The 12,858-nt window shown below is 43.8% G+C and overlaps 1 protein-coding gene across 1 annotated transcript in view; it reads left to right on the forward strand.

The window, feature by feature from the left end:
* LOC309547815 (ligand-dependent nuclear receptor-interacting factor 1-like) overlaps positions 1-12,858 on the forward strand; it is a 57,741-nt gene that overhangs the window by 37,435 nt on the left and 7,448 nt on the right. Inside the window, exon 3 of the mRNA XM_082247819.1 lies at positions 4,582-4,764. Within this exon, the coding sequence (XP_082103945.1) occupies positions 4,582-4,764 (183 nt within the window). The remainder of the gene's footprint in view (positions 1-4,581; positions 4,765-12,858) is intronic.

Consider the following 12,858-nt stretch of genomic DNA (forward strand, 5'->3'; position numbering starts at 1 on the left):
CGTGCTCCATTCTGTGCAATTGGAACCGTTCTAATAGGAGCGAATCAAGTCGCTCCGACTTAGAAAAAGGTTCCTGCACTACTTTTGGGCTAAGTCGGAGCGACTTGCATTGACTTCCATTATGTGAAGTCGGTGCAAGCCACACCGAAGTCGCGGTGCACGGCGACTTAATTAAGTCACCCCGAAGTCGTGTCGCCATAGTGTGAACCGACACTTAAAGTATTCTTACTTTACAGCTTTTCTTCACATCTGCCTAAAACTTTTTCACAGTACATACAGTATATATGCATGTAAAAGTTCTAGCTCCCAGAATGTCAAATATTAACCTATAATCTACCCCCCTGTGATCTACATGATGTACACGATGTACGATGTACACGATCTACTGATGTAGGCTCTTTACCATGTGACCAGCTGTGTTCCCTCAATGAACTGTAGCTCCCCAGTGCCAGCAGCACTTATGCAGCCCCAGACCATGACACTCCCACCACCATGCTTGACTGTAGGCAAGACACACTTGTCTTTGTACTTCTCACCTGATTGCCGCCACACACGCTTGACACCATCTGAACCAAATAAGTTTATCTAGGTTAGGGATGCACCGATCCGATATTCGGATCGGAAATCGGCCCTGATCCAGACAAAATAGCTGGATCGGAGATCGGTAAAGTTCGGCCGATCCAGTTTTTGCTGAGTAACGGCTCAGCCATCCCTTACTAGGTGCAGTACTAGCATGGGATGGGAGCCGCTACTTCCTGTATAGGTCCGGCTCACAGGCGGAGTGATATCAGATGCACTCCGCCTGTGAATGGAGGAGCCACACACATGAAGCAGCGGCTTTGCAGCCGCTTGCTTTGTGTGTGGCTCCGGATCGGTTCCGTATCGGTATCGGCGATTTCACCTCGCCAGATATCGGTATCGGCTCCAAAAAAGCCGGATCGGTGCATCCCTAATCATCAGACCACAGGACATGGTTCCAGTAATCAATGTTCTTAGTCTGCTTGTCTTCAGCAAACTTTTTGCGGGCTTTCTTGTGCATCATCTTTAGAAGAGGCTTATTTCTGGGATGACAGCCATGCAGACCAATTTGATGCAGTGTGCGACATATGGTGTGAGCACTGACAGGCTGACCCCCCCCCCCCCCCCAACCTCTGCAGCAATGCTGGCAGTGCTCATACTTCTCTTTCCTAAAGACAACCTCTGGATATGACGCTGAGCACGTGCACGCAACTTCTTTGGTCGACCATGGCGAGGCCTGTTCTGAGTGGAACCTGTATGGTCTTGGCCACCATGCTGCAGCTCAGTTTCAGGGTCTTGGCAAGCTCCTTATAGCTTAGGCTATCTTTATGTAGATCAGCAATTATTTTCTTCAGAGCCCCAGAGAGTCCCCCCCCCCCCTCAGTTCCATACAAGGCTCTACGGGTCTGGTATGGATTTTAAGGGGAACCCCATGCTGAAATAGAAAAAAAAATGGCATGGGCCTCCCCCCTCTAAATCCATACCAGACCTATATACAAGCATGCAGGCTGGTGGGGGGGGGGGGGGGGGTCGCTTGCTCCTGAAGCATACCAGGCCACATGCCCTCAACATGGAATGGTGCTTTGGGGGACTTCTCTGTCACCCCCCCCCCCCCCTTTCAAGCACCTTGTCCTTATTGGAATTTCGGGGGGGGGGGTCCTTATCAGAATCTGAAATCCCATTTCAACAAGGGGACCCCCAATTCCCACCCCCACCCCATGTGAATGAGTATGGGGTACCCATTCACCCGAAAAGTGTAAAAGGTAAATAAAAATGCAAGTTTTTGACAATTCCTTTAAAAAAAGACCCTGGTGTAGATCCATCATCAATTGTGATGCCCGCCACACCGCTGGACCTGAAAAAAGAAAACAAAAACTCTGCTCTCTACGAAGGCTCCCGCCGTCTGCCAGTTCCGCCTTCTGACAGCTCTTAAATAAATAAGGGGGGGGGGGCGGCACCCTAGGACGTCACCGGGTGGTCCCGCCCACTTGAAAAGTCACCAACCCAGTATGCCCCTTAACCTGCAAAGCGTTCTCTGATTAATGAGGTGGGGAGGTGGAGCAATGACATCACACCCTCCACCTCATCCAGTCAGAGAACGCTTTACATTCAAAGAGAGAATGCAAAGCATTCTCTGAATGGCACCCTTCCTGTCCCCAAAAGTACTACTTTTCTGCCATTAGACCCTTGTGCATTGTGCTTTAAATTGATCTGGGAAAGCACAGGCTCCTGTAGACTATTCTCCTAGCCGCAGGTCTGTGCCGAGGTATGGTCCTTTAGTTATGGGGCTGCAGGAAGTAAACAATGGACTACATGTGTGGTGATTGTCATTCGGCCCTACTTTCATGTCATTTTTCTATGTTATATTGAGCTGCGTAAGGTTATTATTATTTTGTAGTATGCTAGCATCTAGTGGCAGTATTGGGCCACTACAACTTGTTTACTATAAAATGTTGGTATCTTCCTCCGTCCTCGCCTCCTGTTATTAGTGCTGGTTAGTTTGGTCCTAGCTATACCCTCCCCACTTTTTCCATGTTCCCTCAGCCAGCATTAGTTATTCAGAGAGACGGGGCTTAGGAAAGTCATTGTTGTCTTACACTTCGAAAAACTGGATACACATCCTCTGTACTGCAATAATCTGAAGTAAAATTGCTTTGGATTCTACTACTTGTAAACCGTTAGCCCTGGTTCACACCAGTGCGCCTTTAAAAAAACGCTACTCCAGCCGTAGTTTAGTGTGATTTGAACCTCCCATTTCATTGTATTTACTGTCCATATCGCCAATGTATGAAACACTTTACATCCATATTGTACATTCACATCAGTCCCTGCCCTCAATGAGCTTACAATGTTAAGTTCCCCAACTCGCATTCCTACATATACATACTAGGTATGATTTGATGAAGACTCGCGCCAAAATAAATGGTTGTGTGGAAAAAAGGGACTGCTGCTGTAGACAACCCACAATGGTACGGATGAGATAGATGTAATAAAAATATTACCAACAGCGCATGTCTCCAAAACAGTTAAAGTAACATCGCATTTTTATTTACTTTTAATTGTTTTGGAGACATGCACTGTTGGTAATATTTTTATTACATCTATCTCATATACAGTACATACTAGGGCCAAGTTAGACAGGAGCCATTTGACCTACCAGCATGTCTTTGGAGTGTGGGAGGAAACCAGAGTACCCGGAGAAAACCCACACAGGCACAGGAAGAATATGCAAGCCAGGTAGGTAGTGTCATGGTTGGGATTCAAACCAACGGTCCCAGTGCTGCTAGGAGGAAGTGCTAACTACTTAGTCACTGTGCTGCCCATTGCGGCTTGCAACTTCATTTAACAGAAGTCTATGCAAGTTGCAATAAAATTGCAAAAAGTGCACAAACCTTTTTCAAAGTCGCTGCAACTTGAACGGTTTCATTGCCAGCAATAGGGTGTGACTTGTCATACGGTTTTGAACTATCAAATCGTATGACAATATGTTCTAGTGCCTATAGTGATTGTAAGACTTTTTTTTTTTTTTATTAAAATAACAAATGTTATACTTACCTGCTCTGTGTAATGCTTTTGCACAGAGCAGCACTCATCCTCCTCTTCTTGGGTCCCCCGCCGGTGCTCCTGGCTGCTCCCCTTTGCTGAGTGCCCCCATAGCAAGCCCCTTGCTGTGGGGGCACTCATATGTGCTCACGTCCAAGTCCTGAACCCCCCCCCCCCCCCGCTTCCTCCTCACTGGCTGTGATTGACAATAACGGGAGCCAATGGGAAGCAAGAGTCTTCGCTCTTGTGCACATCACTGGATCAAGATCGGGTTCAGGTATTTAGGGGTGGGGGGGGGGGCTGCAGAGCGAGCTGAATGCAGAAGGTTTTTAACTTCTGCCTTTACAACCACTTGAGCTGCCTGCGGATTGTCATCGGGTGACCATACTGTTTTGGTTAACTGGGGTTGATTTACTAAAACTGGAGTGTGAAAAATCTGGTGCAGCTCTGCATAGAAACCAATCAGCTTCCAGGTTTTATTGTCAAAGATTAATTAAACAAGATGAAGTGAGAAGCTGATTGGTATCTATGCAGAGCTGCACCAGATTTTGAAGTCAACCCCACTGGGTCTATGGAGAGATGTCAATGTATAAAGCAGCATCTGCAACAGAACACTTGTGCTTCATTGTGAACTACAAGTCCCTCTCGCACGGATGGTCCTTGAAGTTTTTGCATTCACAGATCCTTGTGAATGGAAAACATGGCTGTGCGTGCTGAGGACTGGCAAACTGCAATATGTTACATCTTTGTTCTTGGGTGTAGATACATTTGAAGAGTGGATTAGATGTGTAATGATGATGTACATTCCAGGTATGGTGCCATTTATCCAGTTCATTCAGCACCTACAGCTGCTAGATGAGAGGTGACCTGGTTATCTCTGATTATCTGTAGGCATATGATGTTAGATAAATCTTCCTAAAACAGTGTTGTGTATTTATTTAAAGGGTCCCTGGAATTTTACTGTCACTGCCTCTCCACCCTCATCAGCTAAATTTTCACTTTATTTTTTTACATTTCAAGGTCAAAGAAAATGAAGTAGAGATTGTGAAGATGATAAAAGCCCCCGTGTCCTGCATCATTGACGACAAAACTCTGAGGGCCAAATTCGGCCTTTTCAAGAAAGAGAAGATCATTCTTAACAGGCTTCCTCTACTCCGCCCTGAGAGCAAATCCTCTTCCACAAGTCAGAACAAGGATAGGATGGTGAGTAGAGCCGATTTCCCATCACCTTCATACACTTTTCAGGGGACTGTAGTTGGGGCTTATGATGATCCTGCTGCTTTGCCTTGACAATGACTGTAAATTCCACGGGTCACGACATCACCCATAGGCTCCCATGGCCCAGCCATTGTCAGTGTTCATCCTCACTCCTGCAGCTGCCACTCACTGACGGGTGGGTGCAGCTGCGGGATCACAAGACCGGGGCAAGGCGGTTTATAAGTAGGTAAGTACACACATTTTTTTTTTTTTAATACAGGTTAGGCAGTTAGATAGAAGGTGGGAGGGAACATTTTTAAGAGCTCAGGCTTTTTTCCTCATTGGGCCTCTTTCATACCGCCGGTTACCTGTGTCCACTGGATACCTGTGACAAGAATCAGCAGATTATTGCGGCTGGAGTGACATGGGCATGCGATAAGCAGCAGCCACTCGGCCCATTTAAAACGAATGGCGGGCAGACAGGGGCTGCTGCTGTTCACATGTAGCCACACAGAGTTAATCGCACGCCCCAGTCATTCCACTGGAATTCTAATTCCGTAAGTTACCAGCCACGTGAATGTGGCCTTAAGCAGAATCAGTCTGCCGAAAATAATGACAGCTGATGTTGAATTGTCAGCATTGACTCTTTGATGGAATCCCTAACTGGAAGGCATTTTTTTTTTTTTTGCTGCATGCCCTGTAAATTAAAAACAATTGCCATGACAATTTTTCCCTTAAAATACTGTTTTGACATATTTTGACATCTCAGTGTTTTTACAAAAATTGTATTGGACTGGTGAATGATTTACGTACCACATTCTAAATCATGTCTAAAGAACAAGTACTTGGAGTGTCAGTGTCATTATAGGGTGCCAAAAAAACACGTAAAAAGCCATACCATATAACAATAAAATAATTATTTATTACAAAAATTACTTCTTTTAACCGCCTGCCCGCAATATACCGTGGACGGGCGTCCGCTGTAGGCAAAGCGGCATACCCCCACATCGCTGCCTACGTCTGGGTTTAGGGCGCACGCATGCACCCCCTCCCGCTGTGATTGTACAAAGCGGAGCCAATGATTCGCGGCCGGGGCCCGCTGATCAACACAGAGCTCTGGGAACTGCTCATGTGAGTCTGCACCAGCAATCTGACATGAGTGCCTGGCCCCGCCTCCCCACCGTAAACAATGCAGACTAGAAGAGAAAGAGGCTTGAATGAAGCAATATCTCTTTATTGAAAAATGTCCAAGCACAAGGTACAGCAGGAAAAATGTAGATGCGTTTCACACAGACTCAGCATGCTTGTTCACTACAAAATAAATATCAGAACCATTGTTTTAAGCACACATGCCAAAGGGGTCACACCCATATTCAATTGGTTGCCTGATTGTCTCTGCATTGACACATACAAGTTTACATAATAAAAACATCAATGTATATATACAATTGGATACAAACATATATAAACACAAAGAAAAAAGGAAGAAAACAAATGAAAACACAGGGAAACAAAGTCGTCGTCTCCCCCCATGTCTCTAATTGATAATAACAAAACCTTGAGAGAACAAGTACAAATGCATGTGGTAATGTAACATACATAGTAGTTAAGGTTGAATAAAGACAATAGTCCATCCATTTCAACCTGTGTAGGTGTGTGTGGACGTATTCATTTCTCATACCCCCGAATGTTTTTATCCTTGAGATGTACGTCCAAGAGTCTTTTAAATGTAGCCATACTCCCCGCAGTAACTAACATTTGTGGTAGCAAATTCCACAGTCTTGTAGCCTTTACTGTAAAGAACCCCCTGCGTAGTCTGAGGTTAAATTGCTTCTCCTCTAATCACATTGTATGTCCTCGTGTCTTCATACATTCTTTGCGACTGAATCGTTTTTTCTCTATGTTGATATCACCATTGAGGTATTTATAAATTGCTATCATGTCCCCTCTCAGGGGTCTCTTCTCCAGGGAGAATAAATCAAGCGCTTGTAAGCGCTCTTCATAATTTAGGTCCTCCAATCCCCTAATCAGTTTAGTTGCCCTTCTCTGGACCCTCTCCAGCTCCAACACATCCCTTCTGAGGATTGGCGACCAGAACTGGACAGAATATTCCAGATGTGGTCGGACCAGAGTTTTATACAGTGGCAGGATTATAGTTTTATCTCTGGAAAACATGCCGTTCCTTATGCATGCCAATATTCTACTGGCTGTGGCAGCTGCAGCTTGACATTGCATGCTATTGTTCAGTCTATCTTCTACTAAGACTCCCAGATCTTTCTCCATTTTTGATTCCCCCAGAGGTTCCCCCCCCCCTAAATTGTATTGTGCTTTTATGTTTTTTGTCCCCAAATGCAAAACCTTACACTTCTCCACATTAAATCTCATTTGCCATGTACAGTGGGGATCGAAAGTTTGGGCACCCCAGGTATAAATTTGTATTAATGTGCACAAAGAAGCCAAGGAAAGATGGAAAAATCTCCAAAAGGCATCAAATTACAGATTAGACATTCTTATAATATGTCAACAAAAGTTAGATTTTATTTCCATCATTGACACTTTCAAGATTACAGAAAACAAAAAAATGGTGTCTGCAAAAGTTTGGGCACCCTGCAGAATTTATAGCATGCACTGCCCCCTTTGCAAGGCTGAGACCTGCCAGTGTCATGGATTGTTCTCAATCATCGTCTGGGAAGACCAGGTGATGTCAATCTCAAAGGTTTTAAATGCCCGGACTCCTCTGACCTTGCCCCAATAATCAACACCATGGGATCTTCTAAGCAGTTGTCTAGAAATCTGAAACTGAAAATAGTTGACGCTCACAAAGCTGGAGAAGGCTATAAGAAGATAGCAAAGCGTTTTCAGATGTCAATATCCTCTGTTCGGAATGTAATTAAGAAATGGCAGTCATCAGGAACAGTGGAAGTTAAAGCAAGATCTGGAAGACCAAGAAAAATATCAGACAGAGCAGCTCGCAGGATTGTGAGAAAAACAATTCAAAACCCACATTGGTACACTATTCCACTATAAAGAGTTGTGGTACACTATTCCACTATAAAGAGATACTTGTACAAATATGGTTTTCATGGAAGAGTCATCAGAAGAAAACCTCTTCTACGTCCTCACCACAAAAATCAACGTTTGAACTTTGCAAATGAACATATAGACAAGCCTGATGCATTTTGGAAACAAGTTCTGTGGACCGATGAGGTTAAAATTTAACCTTTTGGCCGGAATAAGCAAAGGTACGTTTGGAGAAGAAGGGGCACAGAATTTAATGAAAAGAACCTCTGTCCAACTGTTAAGCATGGGGGTGGATCAATCATGCTTTGGGGTTGTATTGCAGCCAGTGGCACAGGGAACATCTCACGAGTAGAAGGAAAAATGGATTTAATACAATTTCAGCAAATTTTGGATGGTAACTTGATGCCATCTGTGAAAAAGCTGAAGTTAAAGAGAGGATGGCTTCTACAAATGGATAATGATCCTAAATACACCTCAAAATCCACGGGGGATTACATCAAGAGGCGTAAACTGAAGGTTTTGCCATGGCCTTCACAATCTCATGACCTCAACATAATTGAAAATCTATGGATAGACCTTAAAAGAGCAGTGCGTGACAGACAGCCCAGAAATCTCAAAGAACTGGAAGACTTTTGTAAGGAAGAATGGGCAAAGATACCTCAAACAAGAATTGAAAGACTCTTGGCCGGCTACAAAAAGCGTTTACAAGCTGTGATAATTGCCAAAGGGGGCAGTACAAGATATTAACTCTGCAGGGTGCCCAAAAGTTTGCAGAAGCCATTTTTTTGTTTTCTGTTATTTTGAAAGTGTAAATGATGGAAATAGAATCTTAACTTTTGTTGACATACTGTATTATAAGAATGTTGAATCTGTAATTTGATGCCTTTTTTGGAGATTTTTCCATCTTTCCTTGTCTTCTTCATGCACATTTATACAATACAGAGGTCAATCTGTAGAATTCCTGCCTCACTATGTGAAGTTATTGCCCTGCTCAGTGTGCAGAAATAGTATATACTTGAAAGCCTTTATGCTATGAAAAAAAAAAAAAGTGACCAACTGATTAATGTATAACATGTATCAACCAATTAATAGCATATCTGGCCTATATAAAAATAAAAAAAATAATAATATATTATGCATATTTCCAATAAATGTACGAAATAAGCAAGAAATCACAATACCAAAATGAGTGCCAAACTAGTTCCAACACTTATGCAATCAAGTGTTAAAGGGTGAATACTACAAATATGTGTGAAAATACTAAATAAAGATGAAAATAAATATAAATATGAATATAAAGAAGACAAAGCATCCCTCTTTTACAAATATAGATCAAATCAATGTAGCCATTGCTTAGATATCTTCATATTCCTACATGTTGGAGCAACCAAAGGGCTTTGCTCATTCGGCTTGTGTTTAACAATCACGATCAATCTCCATTAAGAGATGTATACAACTAGATTAAAGCCGAAGCAAGCCAGATTTCTGTCAAATGTATGGGGAAAAACTCCCTTTCCTATAGGCTAATGGACACAAATAGTTGCCGGACCACCCCCATACACACAATCCTAGAAAAATAAATTTCACTAAATCACAGGAGGCTTGGATGACACAGAGGGAAACCTAATGGAACATGTATGGACCTATAAACCTTTCAAGGGGTACGTCTTAGAAAACGACTGAAAAAAAAATGCGTGATGTCCCATTCATGGTTTAAGCCATGAGGTATCCTTGTTTTAAAGAAAAAGATCCAAAAGACCTCACATTAACATACCAATTTAAATCTGTCCCCAAAATCAAAAAACAAGCAGAAGGCGCACCGGCCTTGTGCATTATCCTCAATATTAGGCTTTATTAACCGTTTGCCGACTGCTCACAGTATATTTACTGCGGCAGTCAGCCCCGGCCAGGCAGAGCGACGTAGGTCTACGTCGCTCACCTGTCACTCCTTTTAGAGCCAATAGCGGACGAGCGCGCGCGCGCTGAGACGAGCGCCCGCTGAGGCTCGTTCACAGAGGAGTGCGGGCGTGTGACCGGCGGACCCGATGTCTGCCGGTCACACTACGATCGCCGGTACAGCGGGAGAAAGACAGAGCGGCTTATGTAAACAAGCCGCCTGTCATTCTCCCCTGTGTAAAAATGAAGATCAGACGGTTCTACTATGTAGAACCGTTGATCTTTGTTTTTACACTAGGAGACCTGTCCCCCTACAGTTAGAATCACGCCCTTAGGACACACTTAACCCCTCCCTGTCCAATACAGTTAACCCCTTCCCTGCCAGTGTCATTTTTGCAGTAACAGTGCATATATATAGCACTGATTACTGTAGTAATGTCACTGGTACCCCCAAAAGTGTCAGAAATGTCAGTCAAGGGTCCGATCTGTCCGCCGCAATGTCGCAGTACCGCAAAAAAAATCGCAGATCGCCGCCATTACTCGTTTAAAAAAAAACACCAAAAATCTTTCCCTTTGTTAGTAAACGCGATAACTTTTGCGCAAACCAATCAAAATACGCTTTTTGCGTTTTTTTTTTTTTTTTTTTTTTTTTTTACCAAACATATGTAGCGTAAAACAATTTGGCCGAAAATGTTAAAAAAAATTAGATTTTTACATTTTTTGGGGGGGAATTTCATATAAAAATAAGTGAAAAATATTGTTATTTTTGCAAAAATTACGCTCTTTTTTTGTTTATAGCGCATGATCAAAAAATCGCACAGGTGATCAAATACCACCAAAAGAAAGCTCTGTTTGTGGGAAAAAAAGGACGTGAAATTCGTTTAGGTACATCGTCGCACGACCGCGCAATTGCCCGTCAGTCACGCAGTAAAAAATCGCAAAAAACCCCCTGGTCAGGAAGGGGGTAAAATCTTCCGGGGCTTAAGTGGTTAAATAAAAATAGTTGTACTCACAAACATTTGCTTAAAAACGGCACATCAAATCAAACAGCTGGAACAATCTGTATCACGTTGACAGAAGCAAATTCCTCAATGGATGATGGCTAACGCGTTTCGAGGCTTAGCCTCTTCTTCAGAGCCAACAAGCCATGACTGAACCTCTCATTTATGTAGCAAAATGCCTATACCACCTAGGTGTGGTCTAAAACCACTCCTCCCTGATGGGTGCTCCTCCGTGTGGTGTTAACCCCTGCAGCCCTACCTACGTTGACCTTGCCTCTATTCATCTAATTGGAAACTCTATATTAGTAGTAGTGAATACTACAATATGTGGTAAGTACATATACTAAATTCACTTACTCCAAGGTATCCAGAAGGGTGCTGCATCTTGAAGTGAACCGTGGGTGGAAGGCATACTGCAGTTCTCCCCCGGTCACAATGTACCCTGTGGATGTCACGCGTTTCAAACTGAAGTCCCTTCCATCCATGTCACTTCTGCATCACCAGTGGTATGTTTGGAACGCATGACGCGGCCGCTCTTCTGGGATTCAGTGCCGTGCGTTCCAACTACACATAGAGACCCAGTTTATTATGGAGACTCTTTAGGAGAATACGGGCAATCGAAATTTAAGAAACAAAACCTCACAGGTCCCGTTGGGAAGACACAATCACCCCCTAAGTGACATCCACAGGGTACATTGTGACCAGGGGAGAACTGCGGTATTATATACATTTCATTTGGGTACAGAGTTGCATGACCGCGCAATACCTGTTAAAATAGTGAAATGCCGAATAGCAAAAAATAGTCTGGTCATGAAGGGGGTAAAATCTTCCAGGGCTGAAGTGGTTAAAAACACATAAAAAAGCTTCCTTATTAAACATATACTTTGAGTTGTTTAAAGCGGAGTTCCGGCCTCAAAATCGAAAAAAAAAATCGATTTTGGGCCAAGCAAAAGCAAAAAGCAGTGACTGACAGTCACTGGATCTCTGCTCACTGAGCCCTGTGAACCAAGCGATCAGCAGTGTTTGATCACTCGGTTCTCAGTTGTAGAGCTGGCCGGGGACAGATGCTGCATCCACCTAGGTAAGTATGACGTTTAAAAAAAACAAACATACTTCTCTTTGAAAGGAAGGACTTTTATTAGGATATCACCAGCAGGGGGGCATATAAAGATTGTTTTGGAAAGGTTTAAAGCTGAACTTATCCTCCCAATCGACTTTATATCGGCCTCCTTCTGACCCCTCCTATAACAGAATTGAAAATGTTTTAAAAAATATTTGTGGGAGTAGAAATACTTTTTTGGGACCCCCTCTCCATGCTTCCTTATTTCTAACCAAGGCCTGAATGACGTGTACAATGCTCATTGCCTCCTGGGATTGTCATGAGTCTTAGGAGGCTGTAGCGTATTCTGTGGCGCATGTACCACACCATGTTATCAGGGGGGATTGGAGCCTATTCATGGTTCTTGCAGCTGATGAAGCTGTGCATTTGTGCCTCCTTGATGTTTCCACTGCACAACCTGGAGGAGACAGCTGGCACTCTTTTGACATCAGAATAAGATGGTGGCATGGGACCTGCTGTGAAAAATCCCTAGCGAACACCCCTGGATTGCTAGGCACAAGAGAATACTTTATTTATTTTTTTCTTTTCCACAATCTATCTATACCGGTAAGAGGGGAGGAGGGGATAAATAGGGGTGAGGGTTAAAGTGGAGTTCCGGCCACAAAATCGACATAATCGATTTTGGGCCATCCGCTTGCTTTTGGTCACAGAAATGGATAATTATGATTTTTTTTTTTGTTTACTTACCTTATTGAAGAAAAATATACTCCACTTTCTTCCACTTCCTCCCTCTGTGGCCGTGGCCCACGCAGTCACTTCCTCTTTGCATTGATTCCTGGGAGCTGAACGTCATCACTCCCAGGAATCAATGCGTCTGCACCGGCCCCGCTCGTCACTTCCGGTGTGGGCGCTCATTCCCTGCTAAACAGCTTCTGGGCATGCCCAGAAGCTGTGGAGGGATGACGCACCCGCATCTGAAGTGACGAGCGGGGCCGGTGCAGGCCCATTCTGGGAGAAGAGGACACGGAAGAGGGCGCAGAAGAGCTGCCCACATCTGAGATGGCAGCGCTGGAGAAGAAGTTTTCAAGGTAAGTATTTCTTCTTACAGGTAAGTGCGACCCG

The sequence above is a fragment of the Pelophylax lessonae genome (genome assembly GCF_965119305.1).
Source record: "Pelophylax lessonae genome assembly, chromosome: 2".
NCBI classification, from domain to species: Eukaryota; Metazoa; Chordata; class Amphibia; order Anura; family Ranidae; genus Pelophylax; species Pelophylax lessonae.